This window comes from Harpia harpyja, chromosome 8, assembly GCF_026419915.1.
Source record: "Harpia harpyja isolate bHarHar1 chromosome 8, bHarHar1 primary haplotype, whole genome shotgun sequence".
NCBI classification, from domain to species: Eukaryota; Metazoa; Chordata; class Aves; order Accipitriformes; family Accipitridae; genus Harpia; species Harpia harpyja.
In genome coordinates, this window is record NC_068947.1 from 46,307,947 (window position 1) to 46,331,758 (window position 23,812).

General features: G+C 44.3%; 2 protein-coding genes across 2 annotated transcripts; one reads left to right on the top strand and one right to left on the bottom strand.

Moving 5' to 3' along the window:
* The first annotated feature begins 2,987 nt into the window (after window positions 1–2,987).
* On the top strand, window positions 2,988–4,689 carry LOC128144913 (apovitellenin-1). Its single transcript, XM_052794330.1, has 3 exons — window positions 2,988–3,109; window positions 3,505–3,664; window positions 4,333–4,689. Exons 1-3 carry the CDS (start codon window positions 3,049–3,051, stop codon window positions 4,430–4,432), a joined length of 321 nt encoding a protein of 106 aa, XP_052650290.1. The 5' UTR covers window positions 2,988–3,048; the 3' UTR covers window positions 4,433–4,689.
* Window positions 4,690–22,078: 17,389 nt separating this feature from the next.
* Window positions 22,079–23,496, bottom strand: GPR15 (G protein-coupled receptor 15). Its single transcript, XM_052794325.1, has one exon. It carries the CDS (start codon window positions 23,477–23,479, stop codon window positions 22,373–22,375), a length of 1,107 nt encoding a protein of 368 aa, XP_052650285.1. The 5' UTR covers window positions 23,480–23,496; the 3' UTR covers window positions 22,079–22,372.
* Window positions 23,497–23,812: the final 316 nt, after the last annotated feature.

Below are 23,812 nucleotides of genomic sequence, written 5' to 3' on the forward strand. Positions count from 1 at the left end.
TTATGCTGGGGGCCCCACAGCTGAACACAGTTCTCCAGGTGGGGTCTCACGAGAGCAGAGTAGAGGGGGAGAATCACCTCCCTCAACCTGCCAGTCACGCTTCTTTTGATGCAGCCCAGGATACGGTTGGCTTTCTGGGCTGCAAATGCACATTGCTGGGTCATGTTGAGCTGCTTGTCAGCTGACACCCCAAGTCCTTCTCTGCAGGGCTGCTCTCAAACCATTCTCCGCCCAGCCTGTATTTGTGCTTGGCATTGCCCCGACCCATGTGCAGGACCTTGCACTTGGCCTTGTTGAACTTCATGAGTTTCACATGGGCCCACCTCTCAAGCCTGTCAAGGTCCCTCTGGATGGCATCCCTTCCCTCCAGCGTGTCGACTGCACCACACAGCTTACTGTCATCAGCAAACTTGCTGAGGGTGCACTCAATCCCACTGTCCGTGTCACCGACAAAGGTGTTAAACAGCACCAGTCCCAATACCAACCCCTGAGGAACGCCACTCGTCACTGGTCTCCACTTGGACATCGAGCCATTGACTGCAACTCTTTAAGTGCGACCATCCAGCCAATTCCTTATTCACCGAGTGGTCCATCCATCAAATCCATGTCTCTACAATTTAGAGACAAGGATGGGTGGGACAGTGTCAAATGCTTTGCACGTGTCCAGGTAGATGACGTCAGTTGCTCCTCCCTTATCCACCAACTCTGTAACCCCGTCGTAGAAGGCCACCAAATTTGTCAAGGGCATGATTTGCCCTTGGTGAAGCCATATTGAAAGGCTGCAATAAGGTCTCCCTGGAACCTTCTCCTCTCCAGGCTGAACAACGCCAATTCTTTCTGCCTTTCTTCATAGAATAGGTGTTCCAGCCCGCTGATCATTTTTTGTGGCCCCCTGGACCCACTCTAACAGGTCCATGTCTTTCTTGGGCTGGGGGCCCCAGAGCTGGATGCTTCCCCTGGGTAAGTTTTGACAGCTGGCTCAGATGTATGCCCATCTTGTCAGCCCGTGCAAAAAGACTTGGGCATGGGGAAAGAAGAAATGTGGGAGGAGTGCACACTTACCCCTGTGCACCATTTGGTTAATGCATTTGTTGGAAATGGAGGGTAAAACACCAAGGGGTGTAATAGCCAGCAAGTAAGTTCCAACTGTCAGAGCAGTGAGGTTACAGCACAGGCCTTCCCACAGGAACAGTGGGAGGAAAATTCACCCCAGCTCTAGCTACTGTTAATGTGGAATTTGGTCAACTTATGAAAGGGGCCTCTATGACATGGTTGTCTGCAAAAGTAGGGGACTCAGTGACCCAGGAGCTGCCTTCCACGTCTCTTAGGCTCAGGTCAGACTGACCCTCCATTACCAAATCTCAATAACAGGTCCAGAGTCCTCCACAGCTTCTTGCCTGTCCCACTGAGCTGGATGTGCTTGCAAAAGAGCAAATAGGGAAACAAAGCAGGACCTTTGACCCCTTCCTAACACTATATTAGCTCTGCATAAATGCCGGTGTCTCAGATGAGCATCTACCTCAGCTTCGGCCTGAGAAAGAGAGAGAAAGCAGGACAGGTAAGAGCTGAACTCTGCTCTGGGTGGTGTGGACTTTGTGACTGGTATATCTAGGCCATAGAGAAGGGAGTGGAGGCGGTCTTCTATTTTTCCCCATTTCTTATTGCAAGCCAAAGTGTGAGCCCTTCTCATGCTCCATAGCCAAGAATATTGCTGAAATGGAGGAGGGTGGGAGTGCTTGAGGTGACCTGGATTGAAGCTGAGTGATGGATGCTCCATAAGACACTCATAGAAAGGTCAAGCCCATGGTAGGGTTTGCAAAGTTTCAGTGTTGGAAGATACTTAACCTTCTCCCAGCTGCCTTCACCACAGGGACTACAGGCTCTGAAGTGGGTAAGATCACCTCTTTATGCTCTTGGGAAGCAAATTTATACCTTTTGTCTACAGAGGGAGAAACTGGCTCTAGGATTAAAAATCAAGGAAGGGTGGTGATGGAGCAACTGCTGCTGGTCAGCAAACGTCCAGTGAATGGAGTGGTAGCTTTTGGAGGTAATGTCTGTGCAGAAGGAAATAAAAATGGATGGAAATTTCCTTACTGTGGGATAAGAAGGAGCATTGACTTGTAGCTACCTGGCACAGGATTTAGCAAAACATTCACATGTAATAGACTTGCAGCCTTTTTTGCCACTGCAATTCCTAGTACTGCAATGTTTTCTTCATGTTGCTCTGAGTGATGCAGCCCTCCAATTCAGGAAATAAATCAATTTTAACTTCTAAACACCTTTTTAAGTGCAGCATGTTTGAAAAGCTTGTTTAGATGTAATGTCATCTTTTCAATGTACCAAGTACCAAATTTTCAAGAGTTCCTCCTATTCTGATGTTTTTAATAGACAAAATAAAGGAGGTTGGATGAAGCTAAAGTTTGCACTTACTCCCTTTTGAGAACTTCTTTTGCCTTGGCTAATATCTGCTTCATTAATCCCAGTGTGGAAAAGACAGGAGAACCTAGTTGGATAGTTGGGTCTTTCCTCAACTAGAGCAAGACAAAATACTCAATCACTGGGTCACTAAGATGCTCATTGTATGTGATGCACTCACTAGCACAATGTTCTTTAGAGCAATTTACCAAAAAAAAAAATCAAACAAAAAATGCCACATTATGAAATTTCAATTGTACTTATGTGTGGAGGAAACCTATTCTGACCTCTGCCAGTTTTAGTGGTTTGCTCATGTGCTGAAACAAGGAATTTTAGCTCTCATATAAAAGAAGTAGCTTCAACTGTCACATATTTCTTGGAGCTCTGAAAGCTATCATTCACTGTGAATATCTGATTATACAAATAAAAGGACACTTTCATTTTTATACTATCTTTTCCTCACTTCTTCAGAGGAAATGCACTGTGATCTTTCCTGTTCTCTTCTTCATTTATTGGTTTGGTTTGTTGCAGGTGTTTAAGTGACATGTTTTATTTCTCTGAAAACAAACAAAACATTGTATGCTGATTCCAGCAGGTCTCTCGGTGTAGAGAGTGGAACTGGTACTGCAAATCATGCTGCAATCCAGGGCATCGGTGATAGTTCTGATTCTGCTCCTTAGCACCACTCTCCCTGGTAAGTCTGAAAAGCTTTTCTGTCTGCCTGAGACAAGGCTCAGCTCCACAGGTTCTCACTTGCCTTAGAGAAGTCTAACCCATCCATAAAGCAGGACTGAAGCCCAATAACACAGTTCAAGGCCATGAATATATAGCGCTTGGCAGCGTGAAACAAGTCGGTAGGGGCCTGGCATGAAAACTGTCTGTACCTGGTGCAAATACTCAGCCATGTAAGGCCTATGACCTAGATGCCCTAAAAGGAGTGATGAGGTGCTGCTGAATGCTGCTAGAGTGAATTCTGGGGGAGGCTATGGATCTCAGAATTTCAAGTCCCTTCCCACTGCACCTGGGGGAAGATATCAGAAACACAAGTGACTGGAGAAGCCTTGTGGTTTTTTGCCTCCTCTTTCTCAGAAGTGCAATCAAAGTCCATCTTTGAGAGAGACCGTCGTGACTGGTTGGTCATCCCCGATGCAATTGCAGCTTACATCTATGAAACTGTGAACAAGATGTCTCCTAAAGTTGGTCAGTTCTTGGTGGATGCTGCCCAGACTCCAGTAGTTGTTGTGACCAGGTATGGAAAGATCCTCTGTGCTAATGCTGCAGTAGCCATGGGTAAAAAGGGAGAGGGAGGAGTGGGAGAAAGAACAGATTAATCAAGTATCTATATGGGGAGACCCAATGGGAAATGAATCGGCAACCAAAGCTTGATGTGACAACAACGGGAGTGGGGTGCTGGAAGGTGGGGTTGGGACGATATGGTTTCACATGAAAGTGCAAGCTCTTCCCAGAGCACGCACATTGAACATGACAGTGCTTGTGGGGGTAGCAGGTACTGGTCTTTATACATGGGTAGTGAGGGAGGGGGCCACTGGCTGGTGGGGAATCACCCCCCCGGAAGGCTGCTGCGGTGCTATCTGTGAAGCGCTGAGTACTGAAGGTGCCAGGAAACACTGCTGTCACTCGACACAAATCACGGAATTGGCTCTAGCTGTCAATATATATTCCTCAAAGAAGGGGAACGAGTTTCCTCCAAAAGGAAAAGCATAATGACCCTAGAGGTACAGTTTCACGTAACTCAGGGCAAACACATACTGCCTGTTCCTGTCTTCTGAGGAAAGCCCCTCTAGGACTTCTGAGGAGCTTTGCACTCTCAGTGACAGGCAGTGTGATAACTACAGCAGATGGAGATTACCCTCATGTATTTGTGTATCTTACCACATACACTGTCATCTCCTGCAGGAACTTCCTCATCAGAGAAACAACTAAACTCAGTATACTGGCTGAACAGCTGATGGAAAAAATAAAGAACCTGTGGTACACAAAAGTTCTAGGCTACTAGCCAGATGAAGACAAGCCAGTGTTTCCTGATGTGAGTTGGTAATACCCTGCAGTGTCCTCTTTCCCCTTGCCCCTACGACGGACCAAGATCAGTCAATAAGACAGAATCGATGCTCCTCTTAATGCCACTAGAGGGAACCCAGCTTCAAAGTCCAAAGGATGGAAGGCATCTGCTGAAGTCTCCCCTGAAAAAAACCCCACGGCTGGGCATGGGGAAGGCAATGAGATTGTAGAGTTCTTCTGTAGCCAAATCCTGAAAATTAATTCCTCCTGAATGGCTTGGCCATTGCCCCTCTAATAAAAAAAATGTTGGTTGTTACACTTCCTGAAGTTTCCTGTTTGTATTGACCGTTACAAAATCACACCCACCTTGGCATCCCATTCTGCTGAGAATGTAGCTGTGATTCACAAGAAGTTGTTGCAGGCAATGCTAACAAACCCTGAACATTCAGGCACTTTTAACTAAGCTTAGGTTCTTCTTGGGTGGGGGGGGCACTACCTGAGCATCTTTCAGGGTAGCCACAACATGGCAACCATAACCTCACATCAGGACAGACCGTGAAATTTAAGTAAGTCCTACTGATTGTGCTCCTTGGTTAGGTAAGAAGCAAGTCGGTGCACCTGTATCAAGTGTCTGAAGATTTCAGGTCATTTGGGAAAACAAGTTCCTGTAAACTGAACTGTCCTTCAATCTGATCAGGACTTTGAAAGTATGTTTCATCAGCCAACCAGTGAGGCTACTGAATAACCTTTCCAAAGGAGAAATGAAGGGAAAATTTCTCACCTTCTTCAAGATGGAGGGTGACCAGTTTATGAGAGGGGCACCTATGCCCAGGACTGTCTATAAAGACCTGGCAGGTCCTTGTCAGCCCTGTGTAACTACCTCATCTCAGATGCCCGCACTGGATAAAGAAATCCATCTACTTTATCATTAAGCAAGCAGAAACAAGTGGGCAATTTGTCTGAAATTGCAATGGGAGACTGAGGCAGAGGCTAAAACAAAACCCTGCTAGTCTGAGATCTAGGAGTCACGCGCACATGGGCAAAGCTACAGCTTAGGAGGGAGATCATCGCTACAACTGGCAAGAGGAGATTTGCCTAATAACTGCAAAGCAACCCTACTGTCTTTTAAGGTGCATCTCCATTTACTTTCCCCTCACTGGTGTCTTAAACCTAAAACTTTGTTCTGCTTCAGCATTACCCTTAACTATCTGTCAGGGCTTGAGAGCACCAGTAATGGCCCTCACCTGGGACCTTCATCTACACACCGTGCCTATGGACCCAGGAGCCACATCTAAGCTCAGACTCTGGGCACCCAGACCTGTGGCTACTCCCTGCTGTCTTGGCTTACTGGTGGGTTTTCTTGCATGGATGCTGGACCTACATTGTAGGTAGCCTCATTCTATCCTTAGTTATGCTTCCAGGGCGGACCTTGGACCTATGCTGTAGCCTTGCCTTCAGCTCTGCCTCCTGCTGTCCTGAGTGGGCTCCCTGGTACGGCTGAAAGACCCTGTCACAGTTACGACCTCGCCTCTGCTTGAGTACAGTGGGACTGTGCCCTGGCTGGGGCATCATTACCTGTGCAGTGGTCTCTGCTGGCTCCTGGCTTGTCCTCCTTCTTGGAACATCCCAGCTCTTGCAGCTCCCTGACACTATTTCTAGATTATCAGGGAATCAACAATTGAGTAGGGGAAGCAGGAAAAGCAGAGAAGCCCAAGGAGGAATTGGGATATGTCAGTGTTTGGCCCTTCCCATGTCTCGTGGTTTCAGGAAGTGTGCAAGATAGCAAACGGAGAAATGGGAGGCCACAGGGAGAAGGGAGAAGCAATAGAGATTGAAGGAAGTAAAAGAATCAGCAGCGATTGCTGTAAAAGCTGATTGTATTTCCTCAAGGCTATCCCTTCCCCCTGATGGGTTTGACTATGGAAATTAACTCAAATAGTTGACAAAAGGCCAATTAGCAGATGAAGGCTCTATTTCATCCCATATCTCCGTGCCAACCTCCACTAGCATTGGTGGGAGCACTGCCCTGAGCCCACAGTCCACAGTTCCAGGCCCTTATTTTAACCTGTTCTCCACATTTTATAACAGTATTTGACCATCTCAGGAAAGCAGGCTTTGCCATTGTTGAGCTTCAATACTCCTATTGCTTGGACAGTGTTGGGGGTGGGGGAAGACTGCCCTAAGCCAACAGTAAGGCTTTGTCCAACCTCAAGTGCTGGATACTGAAAATGTGTGTGTCCACTTTCTTCCTCAATGATCAGACAGATTTACTGCCAGCAGTATTTGATTCTGCAAAGCTTCCTACTGCCCCAGTCTGAATATCACCTCCCAAGATCTTTGCTACTGAGAAGAGTTTGCTTCAGCACAAACCTGAACATGTTGTAGCTGTTGTCCTGTTGGGGCAATTTGGCAGGCTATCGATAATACAGAAGAAATGAGTCCCCTATGTTCTGGGGTTGGTTATTTTGTTGTTTTGGTTTTGTAATTATCGGTCAGATCAGCTATCAATATAGACTTGCACTTAACCATTTGCCTGGAATAAAAAATCTCAGTTTGCATTTTCTACGTCTCTCAGAAGCTGCTTGGTACCATGCGCAATCAGAATGAAATCAGTGTCCCCATGCAGAGCAGCAAGTTCTTCCATCTCCGGTTGCTTCACCACTTCTGCAGAGCTCTTTTGCAGATTTCTTTATTGCTGCTCATTTTGCTTAGACTGTCTGTGCTTCCCTGGTCACGCACGAATGTGCACATGTATATGTATTATGTAAATGCACCAGTATTTAGAAGAAGGTTTAGAAAAGCAAAGTTTGGGCTGATAAGAGTGTTTACCACATGAAAAAGCCAGAAACTTCTGCTACAGAGATTATTTCCTACCTGCTTGTTTTGCATGTGTCTGCTCAGTCTTTCTCTCTTTTTTCCCAACTATAACCCTTGCAGGAGAAGCCCTGCAGCTTAAATCCCCTCTCGCCCCAGGGAAGAATTCAGCATTCCAAGTTTTCTCAGGAGAGAGCTTGTTCTTTTGGCAAAAGTATTTCTTTCTGAAAGAGTGAAAGTCATGAGTCATATGAAAGAGCCTGAATGTGCCCTTAAGAGTTTAGTGTCCTGGAAATCATTGCTTCAGCCTTTTCAATCTATTTGTACGCACTGCCAAAAAGGGTAGGAAAAAGTCTGGAAAGTATAGGGGACTCATGTTGCATTTTGAGCCTGGTGTATGACTTCATCAATGCAACCCAGCGGCATTTCTGTATTGCATCACTGCACAGCTGGAGCAGAGCAGTACCTGGTATGAATTCCATGCTAAAACTTAACAAAGTTTTTATATTTGTTAAATGCATTTAATTATAACCCTTTTGTTCTTCTGCAATGTAAAAAAGTCCAAGCCAGCCACACGCTGATTAGCCGTTTGATACCTGACTGATTTTAGTATATGGGCAAAACTGAATCAGCCCATAGATCTCTATTTGTTTGTACTGAATCTCCTGATCATGTAGTTATCTATGCATTTTTATGCTTTAAAAGAAGTAAACAGAAAACCTTCCAGATCGTTAATCTGCTGTACAATCTACAATGTAGAGCAGCCTATGAAGAGCAAAGTAGACAACCTCCCACGGCTACTTCTGACCCTGACATTACTGGTGTCACCCTTTGGTTAGTTCCTTAAAGGCAGAAACTAACAGCTGAGACAGCATTCAGGCTGGGATCAGGTAGAAAAAAAAAAAAAAGGCATTTTACCCCCAAATGGATCCTGGGGCAAATTCATGGTGCAGGTAATGAAGAGTCCATATGTTTTATTCTCAGACTTCAAATATTTCACATCTACTCCCACTTTTCAATAGGAATAAACAGCTTAATCTGTAATTTCTTTGTAAAATAGGGATGGAAATCACTTCCCAAGTGATGTCTGTGAAAGTTCACCGAGTGCTTCAAGATTCTTAGAGAGGCTTCATAAATGAAGCATTCATTTCAGTGAGATTCATGTCACAGAAACTTTCTTTGTGAGTAATCATCATTCACTCAGCAGCTTTGGGAAAGCTTGTGGTGTAACTGGTTCAACTGAATCCATTGAAATGAAATCTCAGGAAATGTCAGTTTTCTATTGCTTCCAAGATGGATGAGTAACACCTCGTGTGTTCCTGATTTCTACAAAAAAACCCTTTCTCGAGAAGTATTTATTATGGTGAATACTTTACACCATTTTCAGTGGCTCAGGGTGTTCATGGCACAGAACTGTTCGGCTTGTACACTTCCTAGTTCCCCTCATCTCTAACACTTAGAAAAATCACAAATTAATGCTAACGAACACCTCAGGCTCTGCACTGCTGTGAGCAGTGGCGGCTGTCCTTGTCGACAAACAGCCCAAGTCCTTCAGTAGCAGAAACCCCAACGTGAGGCGTTTTCTCCTTCCAAGGAGAGACACCGAGCACTGGACAAAGTCATGTAAAATCGTTGAAATTTATGGCAGGTAGTCACACTTGAAGAGCCATGTGGTGATTTCACCCACACACACCCCCCATGCACACGCATTTCCATCTAAAGGTATTTTTTGTCCTCGGTGATGGCAGCACACGGCTACACGGGCAGGGACAGAGGGGTGCGGCCGCCGCCGTGAGGGAGCGGACAAAGATGGTGGACGCCCCGTGAGGCGCCGAGCTGACACAGCCTTCTTTCAGATGGTTCTGCACTTTTCCGCAGACTTTTGGCAAAGCAGCTTTTTCAAATTTTAAAAGTAAGCACCCAAATCACAAACGGGATGCGTGTGTGTGTGTGTATGTGATGTCAATGACGAAAACCGGCACCTAGAAAAAGCAGGTGGCTCCAGGCGAGGCCCCGCGGCGGCCGAAGGCGGCCGTCAGCCGCGGCCAGCCCCGCGGAGGGAGAGGGCCGCCGGCCGCCGGCCACCGGCCCCCGCCCGCGGGGGCAGGAGAAGCGCCTGAGGCGGCCCCGCCGGGAGGTGCCGGGACGAGGGGACTAAACGGTGCCGGCCGGCGGGCAGCGCCGTGCCGGCGAGGCGCGGGCGGGTGCCAGAAAGCCTTGCGTGCCAGCCGACCCGCCGGCGGGCGGCAGAGATCAGTCAGCGTCTGTCTCCCTTTCGCTCACACCCCGCGGTCTCCCGCCGCCGCGGCGAGCACTGACTCAGAGCGGCACCGACACCGACACCCGCTTCGCACGCGATGCCGCCGGCCTTCCCCCCCCACACCCACCGCCACCCCCGCCTCGCTCCCGGCCCCGCCGCCGTGCCCGCTGCACTCCCGCCCCGCTCGGGGCCCGGACGGCGGCATGGGCGGGAGCGGCCCGGGCGCGCAGGTAGGCTCGGGCAGCGGGCGAGGGGCTGGGGAGTCACCCGGGCGCCACAAGACACCCGCCCGCCCCGGGAAGGCTGAGGAGATCCCCAGCTGGGGCTGCTCGGGGAGGCGGGCAGAGGTAGCTGGGGGAAGGGAGGAGGAGTTTTATAGCAATAAACCCGCTTTTTGGTGCGGCTGGGACGGGTAAATTGCTCCCTGCCGGCCGGCGAGGGCCCAGCCGTCGAGCCTGTGGAAGGGGAAGGGTGTTTCGGCATGGGCCGAGTTGGGGTTGAGAGGCTGCAGCTGGGATGGTGTTGGGTGGGGAGGGTTTGCATGCTGTTTCCGTAACGTGTAGAAAGACGGTTTTTCGCATACGTTTGTCCGCTTACCTGCGTGCTTGCCAGCGAGGTGGGAGTTCCTGTCGCTTGGGTGTATAATGACTACGCTGTGCTTTGCAGACCCTAATTTTTGGGGTGGGGAGTGAGGGCGTGCCAAACCAAATGATCCCATATTACAGAATTCCTCTTTACGCTTAGAGCTGGGGCTGATATGGGACTAGGTCACTTCCCAAAAAATGCTTTAAGAAACATTTCTGGGTTTGCTATTCAAAAGCCTAGAAAACCGCAGCACAAGTGCAAGCCGTCTTGACAGTAGCTGTGATAAAACTGCTTTATTAAAGTTTCCCAGTGCCAAAAATGCAGCAGTGTTCAAATGTGTGCCACAGCATCTGGTACCATCCGTGTCTCATGGGAGACGTGCTAACCTGCTCACTGCTGTGCTGAGAGTGTATCTGAAAATGGTTTATAAGAGAAGTTGCTATGAACCCCGAGTTGCACTGATTACTGAAGATCTTAACAGCAGAATAAATATTTACAAGTACAGCTGTGATACATGCCAGTGAAGAGAGCAGATCTTTTATTTTCACAGCTTCCTATCTCCAGGTTTATAGTAGCGTCCTTGTTAAATGGGTTCAGATATTGGATTTGAGGCTGCTTTATTGAGAGTCCACCGAAGAGGTGAAAGCTGCAAGTGCGAGAGAAAATGTGTAACTCAAGTGTTTGAAAACAAGTGGATTGAGTTCACTGCTTAGAACCGCTTCAAGATCATAATTTTTTTCCTAACTGTAACATTTTCTCTTCTCTCCAAAGGCTCTTTTGTCTCTTGCCTTTCTCTGGGGTGATGATGTTAAAAGTCCTACCAGTGGAGGATTGCTCCCTTTGGAGTGGGGTACGGACCCTCCCAAGTAACCTCCCCTGCAGAGACGTCTTCAAAATGGCGTGCTCGGGTTGGCTTTGCTGCTTGGAGAGTGGAGAACTGTAAAACAGCCGGCGTGACTGCATGACCTGCAGGACTTACCTGTTTTCAGTTGTGGTCAGTAAAACGCAAAGTTCTTTCCTTAAAAAGAAGAAAACCCACACAACTCAAACCTTGTTAATAGTTACAGGCTGTTGTATCCTTAGTTAAATGCTGTCTTTTGTCAGTTAAACTGCTACTGTAGCTGTTAGCTAACTCAGCATTTTAGGTTTCCCATGCTTCTGAGCTGCTTTGCTTGGCGTGAAAGTGGAAAGTCTCTTACTTCTCCTATTTGGGTGTCAAAAATTATTGGAGTTACATACCTATACAGTTATTTTAGCCACTTAACTCATTAAGTGTCTTTTGGCAGGTAAAAGCTTGTGGTGATTTTTAGATTTAAAAGGAGCTTTTAGTATTCTGATAATAAGGTTGACTCGATAGAAGTCATACTTTGTAAAAATAACTCTGGTAGATATTGCTGGAGGGAGAGAATGCTAATTTTATTTGGAGTTATCAATTTTCCCAAATAGTACTTTGATACCTCAGAAAAAGAAAGATCATCTATATGAAATCAATACACACATACATGACATGTAATACTTTATTGAGAAACAATGCTTTATCCAAAATAGTCATCCATCTGATTAGCTTCTGTATTTGTAAAAGCTTTTTTTGTCCATATAAACTCTGTCCTTCTGATGACTTCTTCTTAGCGGTTAGGTTTAAAAATTTTCCACTTCAGTTGTAAGCACCTTTTGTTTCGTCATACATTATTGTGGAGGGTGCACTGGGTGGCTGAATGAGGGAGGAAAAGAAATACTTCTGTGTTGAATTGACTCAGTGTGGGTCAGTGACTTTTGCCAGCTCATGTGCAGTGTTAGAAATACGCTGCAGGCAATTGTCATCTGACAACCTGGAGAAAAATGCTTGTCGCAAAAGGCAAAAGACAAGAATACCGGGCAGTGTTACAAGTGTTTTGGGCAACTCGTTGGCAGCCAGCCACCATAGAGGGCTGGCAGGTAATGCAGACATTGCTAACTCATCTTATGTCATAACACATAAAATACAGAGCATGAATGCAGAAAGTTCTTCAGTACTCCACAAGCACTTGCTCCCACAGAGTACCAGGGTTTATGATTGACTCCCTTGACTGAGTAAATCACAGACCTGACTTAAATAACTGAGTAAATCAAAAACCTCTTTTTGAAGCATCTAAACTGGTATGTAGGATCATCTCCATTCCCTGAGTGAACTGTCAATTTGGTGATGCTAATAGGTGGTTATATCCTCAAAGCCCATCAGCTTTATTTTTAAATGAAGGTTTGTTTCCCCTCCTGTTTGCAAAGCATGTGGTTAAAGGTAAACCTACGAGTTCAAAAGCAATTAATAGGATCCTCTGAATTTATTTGCATGGCATCTCATGATTTTCAGTGAATTTTGTGAATTCGGAGGATAAATCATGGCCTACCTTATGTTTTTTGACAGATGTATGTCAAGGATAATCTATGTGTATTTGCTCTTTGTTAGGGAGCTAGATGATCAACTGAGGTCTCCTCCAGCTGTGCTGCACTGGTAATGCCACTTGTGTCAAAGCATGAGTCAGAATACAAGTTTGCTTTCTTAAAATAAAAAGGAAGAAGGTTGCATGTCACTATTTGTCCTTTCTGTGAACGTGAGACACTCTATGTCAAAAACTAGTAGTATTCTACAGCTGCTAGCAGACAGCTCAGCCTTTATGTTTTTACACTACCATTTATCACCTTCACTCTATGTATGTTTCACACACAAATGGAATCATGCCCATTGTGTGACAGGAGCCCTTGGTTTGTTTTTCTGTCTGATAAAAACATGGACACTTCCATGCAAAGGCTGAATTCAGCATAAGATGAACTGACAATTGTTTTTTGTTGCTGTTTTAGTTTAATTATAAGACTGAAAATGTATACTTTGGTCCTTGTTCACCATGTGCAGCGTTTTGGAAATCCTGTTTTTATTGCAATCTTCCTTTTTCACTTCCTCTGGACCTTTTCACAAGACTTGATTTAGGGCACATGCTTTCCTATCTGGTCTTAAGGCAAATGCAGATTTATTAATTTTTTTTATTTTATTTTTTGGAGCCACTTAGCCTCACTCTCCACCTCTGACTTTCAAGTATGGCCGAAGTGGGCACCATCTGGGTACGTGGCCTAGGCGGGCATCCAGGGGTAAAGCAGCACATTAGCTGTAGCCCTGCTGCCTGTTTTGCCTGTGCCAGAGGTCTGGAGAGCCAGGCTGGTGGCTGACTGCTGCGGGAGTTCTAGGTATGCAGGCATGGAGATGCTGCTGGAGAAGGACAGCCTTCCGGAAGGGGAGTGGGAAGCTTGCTTTCCTGGGGCTTGCTCCCTCCAACACCCTCCCAGCTGGGTCTCTTTCCATGGCAGAAACCTTGTCCCATCCTGAACCCACTTGAGAGTGGCAGGCTTGGTTTTGCCTGATCTTTAGGGGATGTTCCCCGGTGATGCTTTGTGTGCAGCTGCTGGGCACTGGAGGAAAAGTGCTAGCTTTGCCTGTTAAAGAACAGAGAGGGGACTCAGCCTTCAAACCCACAAACTACTGGTGTTTTGCTGTGTAATGCACTGGCCTACAGTGCAGCCAGAGCTGTGGTAGCCACGTGGGTTAGGACACCTGAGCTACTTTCACTTTACAAGTTCACAGGTTTGGTAGAGATGAAGAAATGCCAGCATGCACTTCAGTATCTGCTTACAACCCAAATGTAGAGTCCCAGTCCTCTGAGGCTTGTTCATCCATATTGATATTCGCATCACTGCTGCTTTGCTGCCCTTGCGTGTGATCGCTGCATTTGGGTGAGCAGATCCACAGCTTCTGGTGTTGCAGTTGCCAGTTCAAGCTGTGGTACAAATGAAGTCTAAACCAGGCACAAACTGCAGAAGGACCTGTGGTGCTTGCCTGGGGGAGGTCTCTGTGTCTGCCCGTGCTCCCTGACAGTGCTGGCTCAGGTTCTTACAACCACATAGGAAGAGCATGCATGCCTTAGCAAAGAACACAGGTGCCTAAATTGGCATGATCTTGCCCTACACTTTATCCAAGTTGCTTAAAGGCCATTTAAGGAAGGTGCAGCTAATAGTATCAGGAAACCTAGTCTGGCAGCACAGCTGGGAGCATCTATTCACATGGCTCCTCTCTATATGGATGAGTGAGGCCATGTAATTAGAGGAGTTTCATGGTGATGAATCTCTGAAAGAGGGCACGGTAATCCAGCTGGGTTCACTACTAGGTAGGTAGTCTGTGGGCTAGGCTTTCAGTCTTCTCATTCGGCCAAACCCCAACTCTCTTGAAGTTAATCATATAAAACTCCAGTTGATTTCAATGAAAACAGCAGTTTCCCCACTGACTTTAATTGGTATTTATTTGGGTGACAGTGGAGGTAAAGACCTATAAGCATCATTAGTCTAGTGGCACAAGTTCTTAAAAATTAGAATAGTTGGAGGGTTACATCTCCTTTCATGAATCAGCACGGATTTCGGACATTTTTAATAGCCTCAGGATAGCTGCAGCTTCTAAAGTGGCTATGCAAATGTGAGCATGCCACAGCACCATCGATTCATGCTGCCAAAACGTTAGCCCTAGAATGTTAGCCCTAGAAGCTATTGGATTATATAGGTTTTTCAAGGTTTATTATCTCCCTTTCTCTAGCTAGATCTAGTCCTTTTTCTGTGCAGCAGCTCTGCTCTGAAATGTTCTCTCCTCAAGTGCTAGCTTAGTTTCTCATGGGTACCTTGTTTTAGCACATTTTATATCTGCCATATACTTTCTGTTCTACTCTTGCCAAAAAAAAAAAAAAAAAGGGTGCTGTCCAGGTCTCTCTTCACCTTTATTCTCTTGATTTTTCCCTGAGCCTTTTTCTTTCTCCTGGCGAGATACCCAGAAGGGTTTTTCAATTACTTGAGTGTTCTAAGTGGTCTGAAGTACCATGTTCTTTGACTAGAAATCAGAGTATCTGGTACCTTATTTACAGCTGAGCTGCTGTGAGATCTTGGGCATGCCGTTGCACTTCCCAGTGCATTTGTCTGCCCTCTCTTTGCTTCTTAGCACCCCTCCATACATAATGTCCTGGTTGGTTATGAGGAGAGTGGAAGTTTATATACATACATGCGTTTCTTGAATGCTATCAAGCTTCTACTTTTACCTGCAGCATTTCCTTAGGTGGCATGATTGTACCCATGGTGGGTAACTCCCACAGGTTCAAAGCTATGCAAAACTGAATATGCACCTCTCTCTCTCTTTTTTTTTTTTCAAATCTTTTTGTAATGGTTTGAATGTTTTGCTGTGTGTGAGGCACGGGTAGATGTTTCTGTGGTTCCCAGAGGAGGGAGGGTGAGGAGTGGGTGACAGGGGAAATGGGTGGTGTGGTCATGCAGGTGTTAGGCAGTGCATACAGGGAAGTCGAGTGGTCAAGTCAGGTGCATGGTACTATATAGGGCGAATATTTGCTGTGTAGTTATTTATACATGGTGTTCCTCAGTGGAAAAACTGCTCTTTGCATTTTAAGTCTGACTTTCTGGTGGTTTTGCGCACCAGTTTTAAAGCTGGACTGAAAACTTGGATTGATTTAAAAACCACTGACCAAGTTTCGTTCTCTAACTGACCAGAGTGCCACACAGTTTCGCAGTCTGGTTTTCTTTGCCTTCAAATTGAGGGTAAAAGAAAGGGCATCTTTTGGAGAACAGCTGTTCTTTTATATTCATATTAACTAGTTTTATCAGTTTAGAAAGAAAGAGGGCATCAGATTCTGGGATCTCCATTGCACGGTAAAAGACAGAAGTGGTTTTTTTCCCAGAATTGACTAGTGACGTTTGGATTCATCCAGTTATTTCCTGATACTATCTAATTCATTTATTTTTGAAGGACCTGCTGTTTAGAAAGTGAGTACAGCCCTTTCTGGAAATCAGTGCTTTGCAAAGGATCTGAAGCTAGGCATTTACAAATTAAAACCTCTGTATTTAGTAATCACTTTGTGGAAAGCATTTTCTCTGAACACAGATTCTTACCTTACCTCCCCTGTGCCCTACTGTAGTCCCGAAAGCAGCAAAATGCAGTCCAGATTTCAAGAGAAACATTGGTGTCTTCTGAGATCTGTTGTTGAGATGCCTCTTGTAAAATCCCATGTGCTCTAGAAAATGTGAAAAGTAAACAGTAGAGGAAGTATGTTCACTGACTAGACTTAGTGGGAGCTTCTGACTAAGGATATGATCTCTTACTAATAAGGAAACTGTTTTGAAGTTTGAAAATATGTATTTTGGTCACAATGCATTATTTAGATGATTGATACTGATAATGTTGCGTGCTCTCAAACCATAACACATGGCCTCTACTTCCAAAGCTGCTGCAGTCTGTTACATAGGAGAGGTGAATTGGGAAAATAAAACCTACAATTCAATTCATACTTAAAAATAAGTATCAACCCAAGCAGACTGACCTTTGGTAGGGCTTTTTTACTGAGTCCCATGTGGAAGGCTGCCTTTCTTCTTGAAGGCTGTTGATTTCCAATCTACTTGCTTTCTCATCTGCCAAATTTTGCATTCTTTTACTTTATTATGGACTCTGGTCTTAGCTGCCTAGATGTTTGGGCCAAACTCCTTCTGGCTTTTAATGAGAGTGGAGTACTTCAAAACCTCCAGTCACTTGCAAGCAAGACTCCAGCAGGATACGGAACACCCGCACCTGCAAACTGAGCAGGTGCTTGGGTTGTTATTGAAACCTAGAGTGCACTAATTGCAGGCTTTGTGGTATAGTATTAAAATGTTATATGAGATAATACGGGCTTTTTCTGGTTTTCTTGGGCTACCCAGCCACCTCTGTGTGTGACATTTGGTAGCATTGTAATTACTTCTGAGTCCACTTAATGCATCATCAGTGCATGTTTCTATCGGTTATGAATTTAGCTAGCTCTTTCTTTGTTCCTGTTCGTGAACTGATCTCCCTTTCTTTGATGACATGCAGAACGCTGACATATTTGGTAAATAGCCTGAGTGGATGGATTTCCCATTGCAGGATTGTCTTTAGGCCATTTGTGGTCAGTGCTCCCTGTTCTTGACTTGCCACGAAATGTGCTCCTTGACTGGCTGAATGAAGCCTTTTAAACAAGAGAAAAACTGAAACTGTTTTTCAGTTAGAAATTTTGGGACAGGTAATGATTTGTGCTCACAGCTTGCAGATCTACTCACAAGTCCCTGTTGACCTTGTGAATATAAGTGATCATACAGTGATAGCAAATTAGTATTCCAGTAGTGTGTAAGTGCTAAAAGTGCATGTAAGTGTCTCCACCCATCAGTTAACAAAGGTATGGTTCAACATTTTTGCGAAGTCAGGAAATGTTCTTATTGTAATTCAGCCTATTCAAAACCTGAGGCACAGACATGCTGTGAAGGGCTTTTCACCCCACAAGTCTGACAGAGCCAGGACAAGAAGCTGCAGATGAAATCTTGATGCGCCTTAGTCAGTGGAAGTTTTCCTCTTAGCTTCCAAGAGCCAACCTTTACTGCAGTACTTGTGGAGGGTTGGTCCGGTGCAGTGACTACACCACTTGTCTCACTTGTTTGAGGGCAGTAAGTTGGCCCTGCTTATTTTGGATCTGAAGCTATTCCCTGTGTGACTTTCTCCTCAGTCCTCTGCAACTAGAAGTGCCATTTAGCAGCAGTGCAGTTGTCAGTGCTAGCACATCTGGTGCTGAAATGAAGGTTGCAAAAATTCTTTGACCATTTAAGTAAGCATCAGAAATGGGTACAATTTTTCGTTGTGCTGAGATAAAATACTTTATTTCTGAAAAATGCTGATTCATTGAAGCCAAAATGGAGACCAAGAGATGCATCTAACCAGGTCCTGATTTATGTCAAGAAGCAGAGGCACTTCAACTTTGGTTGTGCTCATCTCAAGAAAGTGCACCAGGCTGTAGATTGTTGGGGGTGGTGCTGGTGGTGTAGTTGTTTTCATGAAAAACCTCAAAAGGTCTTGATTTCATTCCAAGGCAATACAAAAGCACCTCTGAAATCATGAAGAGGTTTGTGGGATGGGCAGATGAATGTTCCCATCCAGATCTGCTGACAGATTTTCTAGTAATGCTTCGCTACCTTTTCATGACAATGAAAGGAGAAGTTAGATTACAAAAAAACAAACCATATTTCTTAGCTGCAATTGTATTGGATTTATTTTAAAATAATAAAAGTGGGGGAAAAAAAACAGTACAAATTACTCACCAAGATCTTTGGCAGGTGTCGTATCAGAATTGCACCATTTCCATTTCACATAGCAAACCACTTTACAGTCATTAAGTTCTTTTAACACGGATAAAATAGGCATCCTGTTACAATACTCAAGTCTACCAGGTTAAATGCTTAAAATCACAACAATTTTGGTATCATCCTAAACTGTATTAGTGCTAACAAATGAATAATGAATATTAATATGGAAGAGTCAAAATTCCAGAATTTTGTTCAAGCATAGGTTGCCTTTTCTTTGAAAGAAGGAATTGAAAATAATGTTTACACTGTCGTGAAAATGTCAAATAGATCTGCAGTTTACAAGAGTAAAATAAGCACCTTCGTAGGGTACAGTCTTTTGGATGAAAGCCTGAAAGAATCCAGAGAGGTTTGCTTTGTTGAATTAGTTGCCTCTTTTGTATTTTTTTTCGCTCATGTGGAGCAGTCACTGTGGCATTTATATGTGATTCTCTTCAAGCCTGGCAATATTTAGCAAGTTTATTTGGTTTTTTCTAGATGCCAGTACTAAAGCTTTAAGCAATGGAAGCAGATCTTGATACATTTCCTTAGTCATTGTTCCAGTTTGATCTGGTATTTTGAAGTATTAAAAAACAAACAAACAAACAAAACCCAGCAGCCCTAACTTAAAATTATTTAAAGTCTTGTAGATTGATTATATTCCAGAGATACTGTTCTGCTTTGGGTGGGGATTGAGGAAATAATGAATGAGTCTGACTTACTAAGATGTGAATTTTTTCAGTAATAAAAATCATAGGTTAGTTGAAATGCAAGTCTTAGGCTTCTTTTTGTAATTAAAAACATAAGTCTTGTTATATACTAGTAAAGGAGAGGGAGGAGAAGAGATTGAGAAGAGGATATTGAGACAGTAGTTTTTGAGGGTCACTGCAAATAAGATTCAAATTTGAACTGACGCCATTCTGATTTTCAAACACTGGAAGGTCTGAAAACACAGTTGATGCTCTTCATGCATTTGTAAGCCCGAAGAAGGAGTTTGGCTGTTAGGTGTGGGGAGAAAAGTGTCACGTGGAGGAAGAAAAACAATGTTTTAGAAGAGGTAGTGGGGGAGAAAAAAAATGCATGCAGTGAAGGGAGGGGAGATCAAAAAGCTAGTGTGCGTCTCTGCGATGCCCCCCTTGTAGCCCAGGCACATATCCCAGTATCTTACTGTGTGCCAGAGAGCACACAGTGTCACCAGCAATTGCTGAAAGACATTTTTGCCTCCATTGACCCTGTAGTGCCAGCTCTCCACCTGCTCCAAGGAGGGCTTGCTCTGTTAGCCTGTGGGTACAGTAGGGAACTGGCTGGGTAGTTTGGCTAGACATCCATGCCTTGGTTTCTAGGTTTGCACTGCCCTTGTGTGAGGTATGTTTTAATTTCTCTGCCTACATTAACCAGCATGACTGCAGGGTTCAATAAAAAAATGCAAATAGCAGGATTTATTTCTAACACCCAAAATAGTCATCTCCATTTACATATGTTTAGAAAATGCAGAGGTGTGAAAAGAAAAGCTGTAGTGAATGTACTCATGCTGCAGTTACATCAGAGGGATACCTCTGCCATTGTTCAGTTTACAATTTTTTTCCCCTGCCGTCCAGACAGTAGTCAGGTCTTCAGGCTTTGTCCATTTCTCTCTGTTTTTCATGAATTATGTTAGCTGGTATAGCTGTCTTCCCTTTGAAGCCTTTTAGCAGGTCTGCATGGGTGTAACCGTTCACCCTAGAACTCACTGTCCCCTCTTCATAGGTAGGAGGCAGTGGCTCTTTTTACTTAGACTACTCCCTAATTAGAATAAAAGTAACTTTCCATAGGTTTGTACAATGCCTCATTGTTATTCCAAGAGTAATCTCCTGCATCTGATTGCCTAGAAGACAATTCTTAGCTTCAATGAAGTGTAAAAGTCTCTTCTATGGTGATCAAAGTGGTCCAGGGACTATTGCTGCAAGTCTTTTTGTTTATGAGAGACTTGTCTCCGAGTCCCTCTGGTCAGTTACAGTACTGATTTGTGTGCCAGCTTATTCCTTCCCTGGCAAAGCCGGGAGAAGGGAACACCAAACCAAACTTAAAACTCAACTTGAAACACTGCTGCCCAGTAAAATAATACAGGGTACTGTATAATAGATTGCATGCAAGTTGTTACGAGCTTATTTTACTTTTTAAAAAGTAGACTCAAAGATGTGTATTTGCTGACTCTTTCTTTCGTTGGCAGAGTTGAATTTGCTTTATCTTACAGGGCTGTAAGTACCATTAAAAATGTTTTACTTACTGCAATTCAAGATTTGTTTCCATGTATTTTGTCTCATCACTTAGTGATGACTTTTGCCTCTAGTCAACATCTTTGTGGGTTTCGTGAAAGCTAATTCAAAAACTTCAAAGGGTAAGTGCAAAAGAGACAAAAGATAAAAATCTTTAAAAATCAGGAAGTATAAAAGGAAAGTTTCTAACAGTCTTTGGACTTAGTCACATTACACATCCTGGATGCTTTTTGATACCAATTTATTATATTTATGACAAGCAGTATTATGTTAAGCTAAACATTTAACAAGAGAGACAACAGAATATGAGATACCTTGGCTGCATTGCACTATCCTAGTGCTGTTGGAAGTTTAATACTTTAACTATGCGCTTTAAAACATTGTACCCTGTTTTTTTGTTTTAAGCAAACATTTCTATCAGTCATTGGCATTTAGAAGGATATGAAAGATTAAATAAAATAGATATAGTCAGCTTTATAAAAGTCCAGTGCCAGTTTTCTGATGAGCTGCTTAACTCCTTGCTCCACATTTGTTCAGCTTGTAAATCTAGGAGGTACTACAGCTGTTAAATAATACAGAGTTTTCTCTGTTTCCCCACCCCATTTGCTATCAAACTTGACACCAGCTGGGCAAATGATATCTTCCCCACAGCATATTAAATGCAAGACCTCTGCATTTCCCAAAGACTGCTGGATAGGAACGAGCCAACTTTATAGAGCTATTTTATTTACAGGGTTCAACTCTGTAAATGAACTAAAACATTGTTCCTTTTGAATTCCTTTTCAGTGAGCATCCCTGCACCCAAGTTTTCTCAGGATTTTCCATGATTCTCCATGCTTCTCACAGAGAATCACTCAAATGTTTGTGAAACCCTGGCTAATTTTTCTTTTCAGGTACATTTGCATTTGACTTTGGCTTCAGTGGGAGAAAGTAGCCCTAGTGCGTATGTCTTTACATAAACCTGTTGCAGCTAACCAAAGCAGACCTGGACTTTGAATGGCACACAATGTTGTACCATTATACGACAACCCAAGAAGTGAGAAATTGTGTCAGATCCTCAAAAAAGTCTTAAAAAGCAGGAGTGTTTTTTTGCTGTTTTTTTTTCCTTTAAGGAAAAGGTTAAATGCAGGATTTCTTTGTCTTCTGGTTTTTCTGCCTTCAAGTTATCTTTTTTCTGAAATCACAGGGGCTAGAAACTTACTTTAATTATTGTGATTAAAACTAAGATTTAATGCCATAATAAGAAGCTGAGACTTAAAAGAAAAATGCACAAGACTCAAGTTATGAGAACTGGTAACACACAAATTCATTAAAGCATTGGATTTCTAAATTCACAAAACCTCCAAAAAACCAGAATTCATCAGGTTGGTTTGAGGACATTGCTACGTGTTTGTGGGTAAGCTAGGAACCAAAGAGAAGAAACACTTCTGTTGTGTTGTTTTTCTTGCTCTGCGTGGAATAAAAACCTATATACATTTAAGTTCAAAGCTTGCCTCGGAGTGGCTTTCACTGAATCATGTGATTCTTTTCTGTAGTTTGAAGCAGTTGTACTGGGGTTCCAGTGCAAGCGTTTGTGGATATTTCTCAGTACAATGGTTTCAGATTTACACTGTGCAGTGACACAGCGATCATTGTGAACCATAATTCTGTAGTTAAGGTTTCCTCTTCCATTTATCTGCATTTAAAGGGGAGCAGTGTTCCTCCCACCTGGAGTGCTGGCTGCATTACACTTGCACCTCTGTCGCCCGTTTCTTTTTTTCAGCTTCCCTCCCTTTATTCTTTTCTTGCCATCTTTGGAGAGAGAAGTTCCTTCCTCTGCAGTCCTGGCTCCCAGTCAGAGGGACACAGAGCGCTTCCTCTTCCTAGTGGCATACTCCCCTGCAGCAAAATTGGATAAGGAGTGGCTCAGGCGAGTGTCCAGAGTATCAGAGTTGTTGCCACTGCTGCTGATTTTCACCCGTGGGCACAGGCACCGGAGCATGGCTCTGCGGATGTAGTTGTCAAAGCAATAGTAAATGAAAGGGTTGGCACAGCTATTGGCAAAAGCAAAAGGGCTGCTCACCTTCATGCCCAGCTGGGCAACCATGTTGGGAAAACAGTCGGGCTGCTTCAGAAGTCCCAGAAGGATGGCCATAAGCTTGAAAATATTGAAGGGAACCCAGGAGATAACAAAAGCCGCCACTACAATGAAGACGATCTTGATGGATTTTCTCAGTTTCTTATCATGTTTCCCAGCTCTCTGATAATGTACACAGAGTCTCCTGGTGATAGAGTAGTAAAAGGTTAAGATACTCAACAGTGGGAAGAAGAAGGCCAGGATTAAAAGCATCAGTGAGACGATCTGTTTGGTTTCTGTCACGGCTTTGTCTGTGCAGTAAGTCTTTCCATATTGCTTCTTCAGTTCTCTGGACAGGAGGGTTGGCATCCCTAAGCAGCAGGATAATAACCAGACACAGATGCAGAGTCCACTGGAATAGGATCTTGTTCTGACACGTCTAGCAATAGAGGGATGCATGATAGCAAGGTACCGGTCAGCACTCATACAAGTGAGGAGGAGGATGCTGCAGTACATGTTGACTGAGATGACATAGGAACTAGCCTTACAGAGGAAAGATCCTACCCTCCAGCTCTCGTCCGACACCTCCTTGTCCACCCAGAACGGCAGCGTGGTGAGGAAGATGAAGTCAGATGCAGCGAGGTTGATGATAAAGACATCGATCAGCCTTTGGACCCGTTGCTTGAAGACCAAGGCTACTATGAGGATGGAGTTGCCGGCGATGCCCACCAGGAACACAGCAGTGTACAGGATAGGGAGGAAAGTAGACATATGTTGCAGATGCTGATATGGGCAGTTGTCATCATAGTAGTAGTCGTAGTTGAAAGTGACTGTAGTCACAGGCGAAAGCTGGGTGAGTTCCATTTCTGGACAAGCTGTCCTCATCCCTGCTCTGAGGCAGGCTCTGAACTCCCCCTACCCTTCCCTTCAAGGTCGTCTTTAAAAACCTGTTAGCGAGTGAGGGGGGAGGAGTGGGGGGAGGGAGGAGGAGAAAAGCGGTTTTTGAGGGGTAATCTATATACTTTTAGCCAATCGCATAGGCAACGGACAAGCAACAAGAGTCTCTGATTAGTCAAAACCCTGTCTTCAGAATAAACACTTGCTGCTTTTTTTAAAATCAGGTTTAGTTTTACTGATTTTATCTTCATTTTGCATTTGCCTGTATAAGCAAACCAGGTTTGGGTTTTGCTTTTACTTTGGGGGGAGGGAAGGTAGTTT

What these genes read in the sequence shown, in the direction of transcription:
- LOC128144913 (XM_052794330.1), top strand. Translation starts at nt 3,049, where the DNA reads ATGCTGCAATCCAGGGCATCGGTGATAGTTCTGATTCTGCTCCTTAGC. An exon ending in CCTTAGCACCACTCTCCCTG is followed by an intron (nt 3,110 to 3,504) that starts GTAAGTCTGAAA and finishes CCTCTTTCTCAG; the next exon opens with AAGTGCAATCAAAGTCCATC. An exon ending in CCAGTAGTTGTTGTGACCAG is followed by an intron (nt 3,665 to 4,332) that starts GTATGGAAAGAT and finishes CATCTCCTGCAG; the next exon opens with GAACTTCCTCATCAGAGAAA.
- GPR15 (XM_052794325.1), bottom strand. Translation starts at nt 23,479, where the DNA reads ATGAGGACAGCTTGTCCAGAAATGGAACTCACCCAGCTTTCGCCTGTG.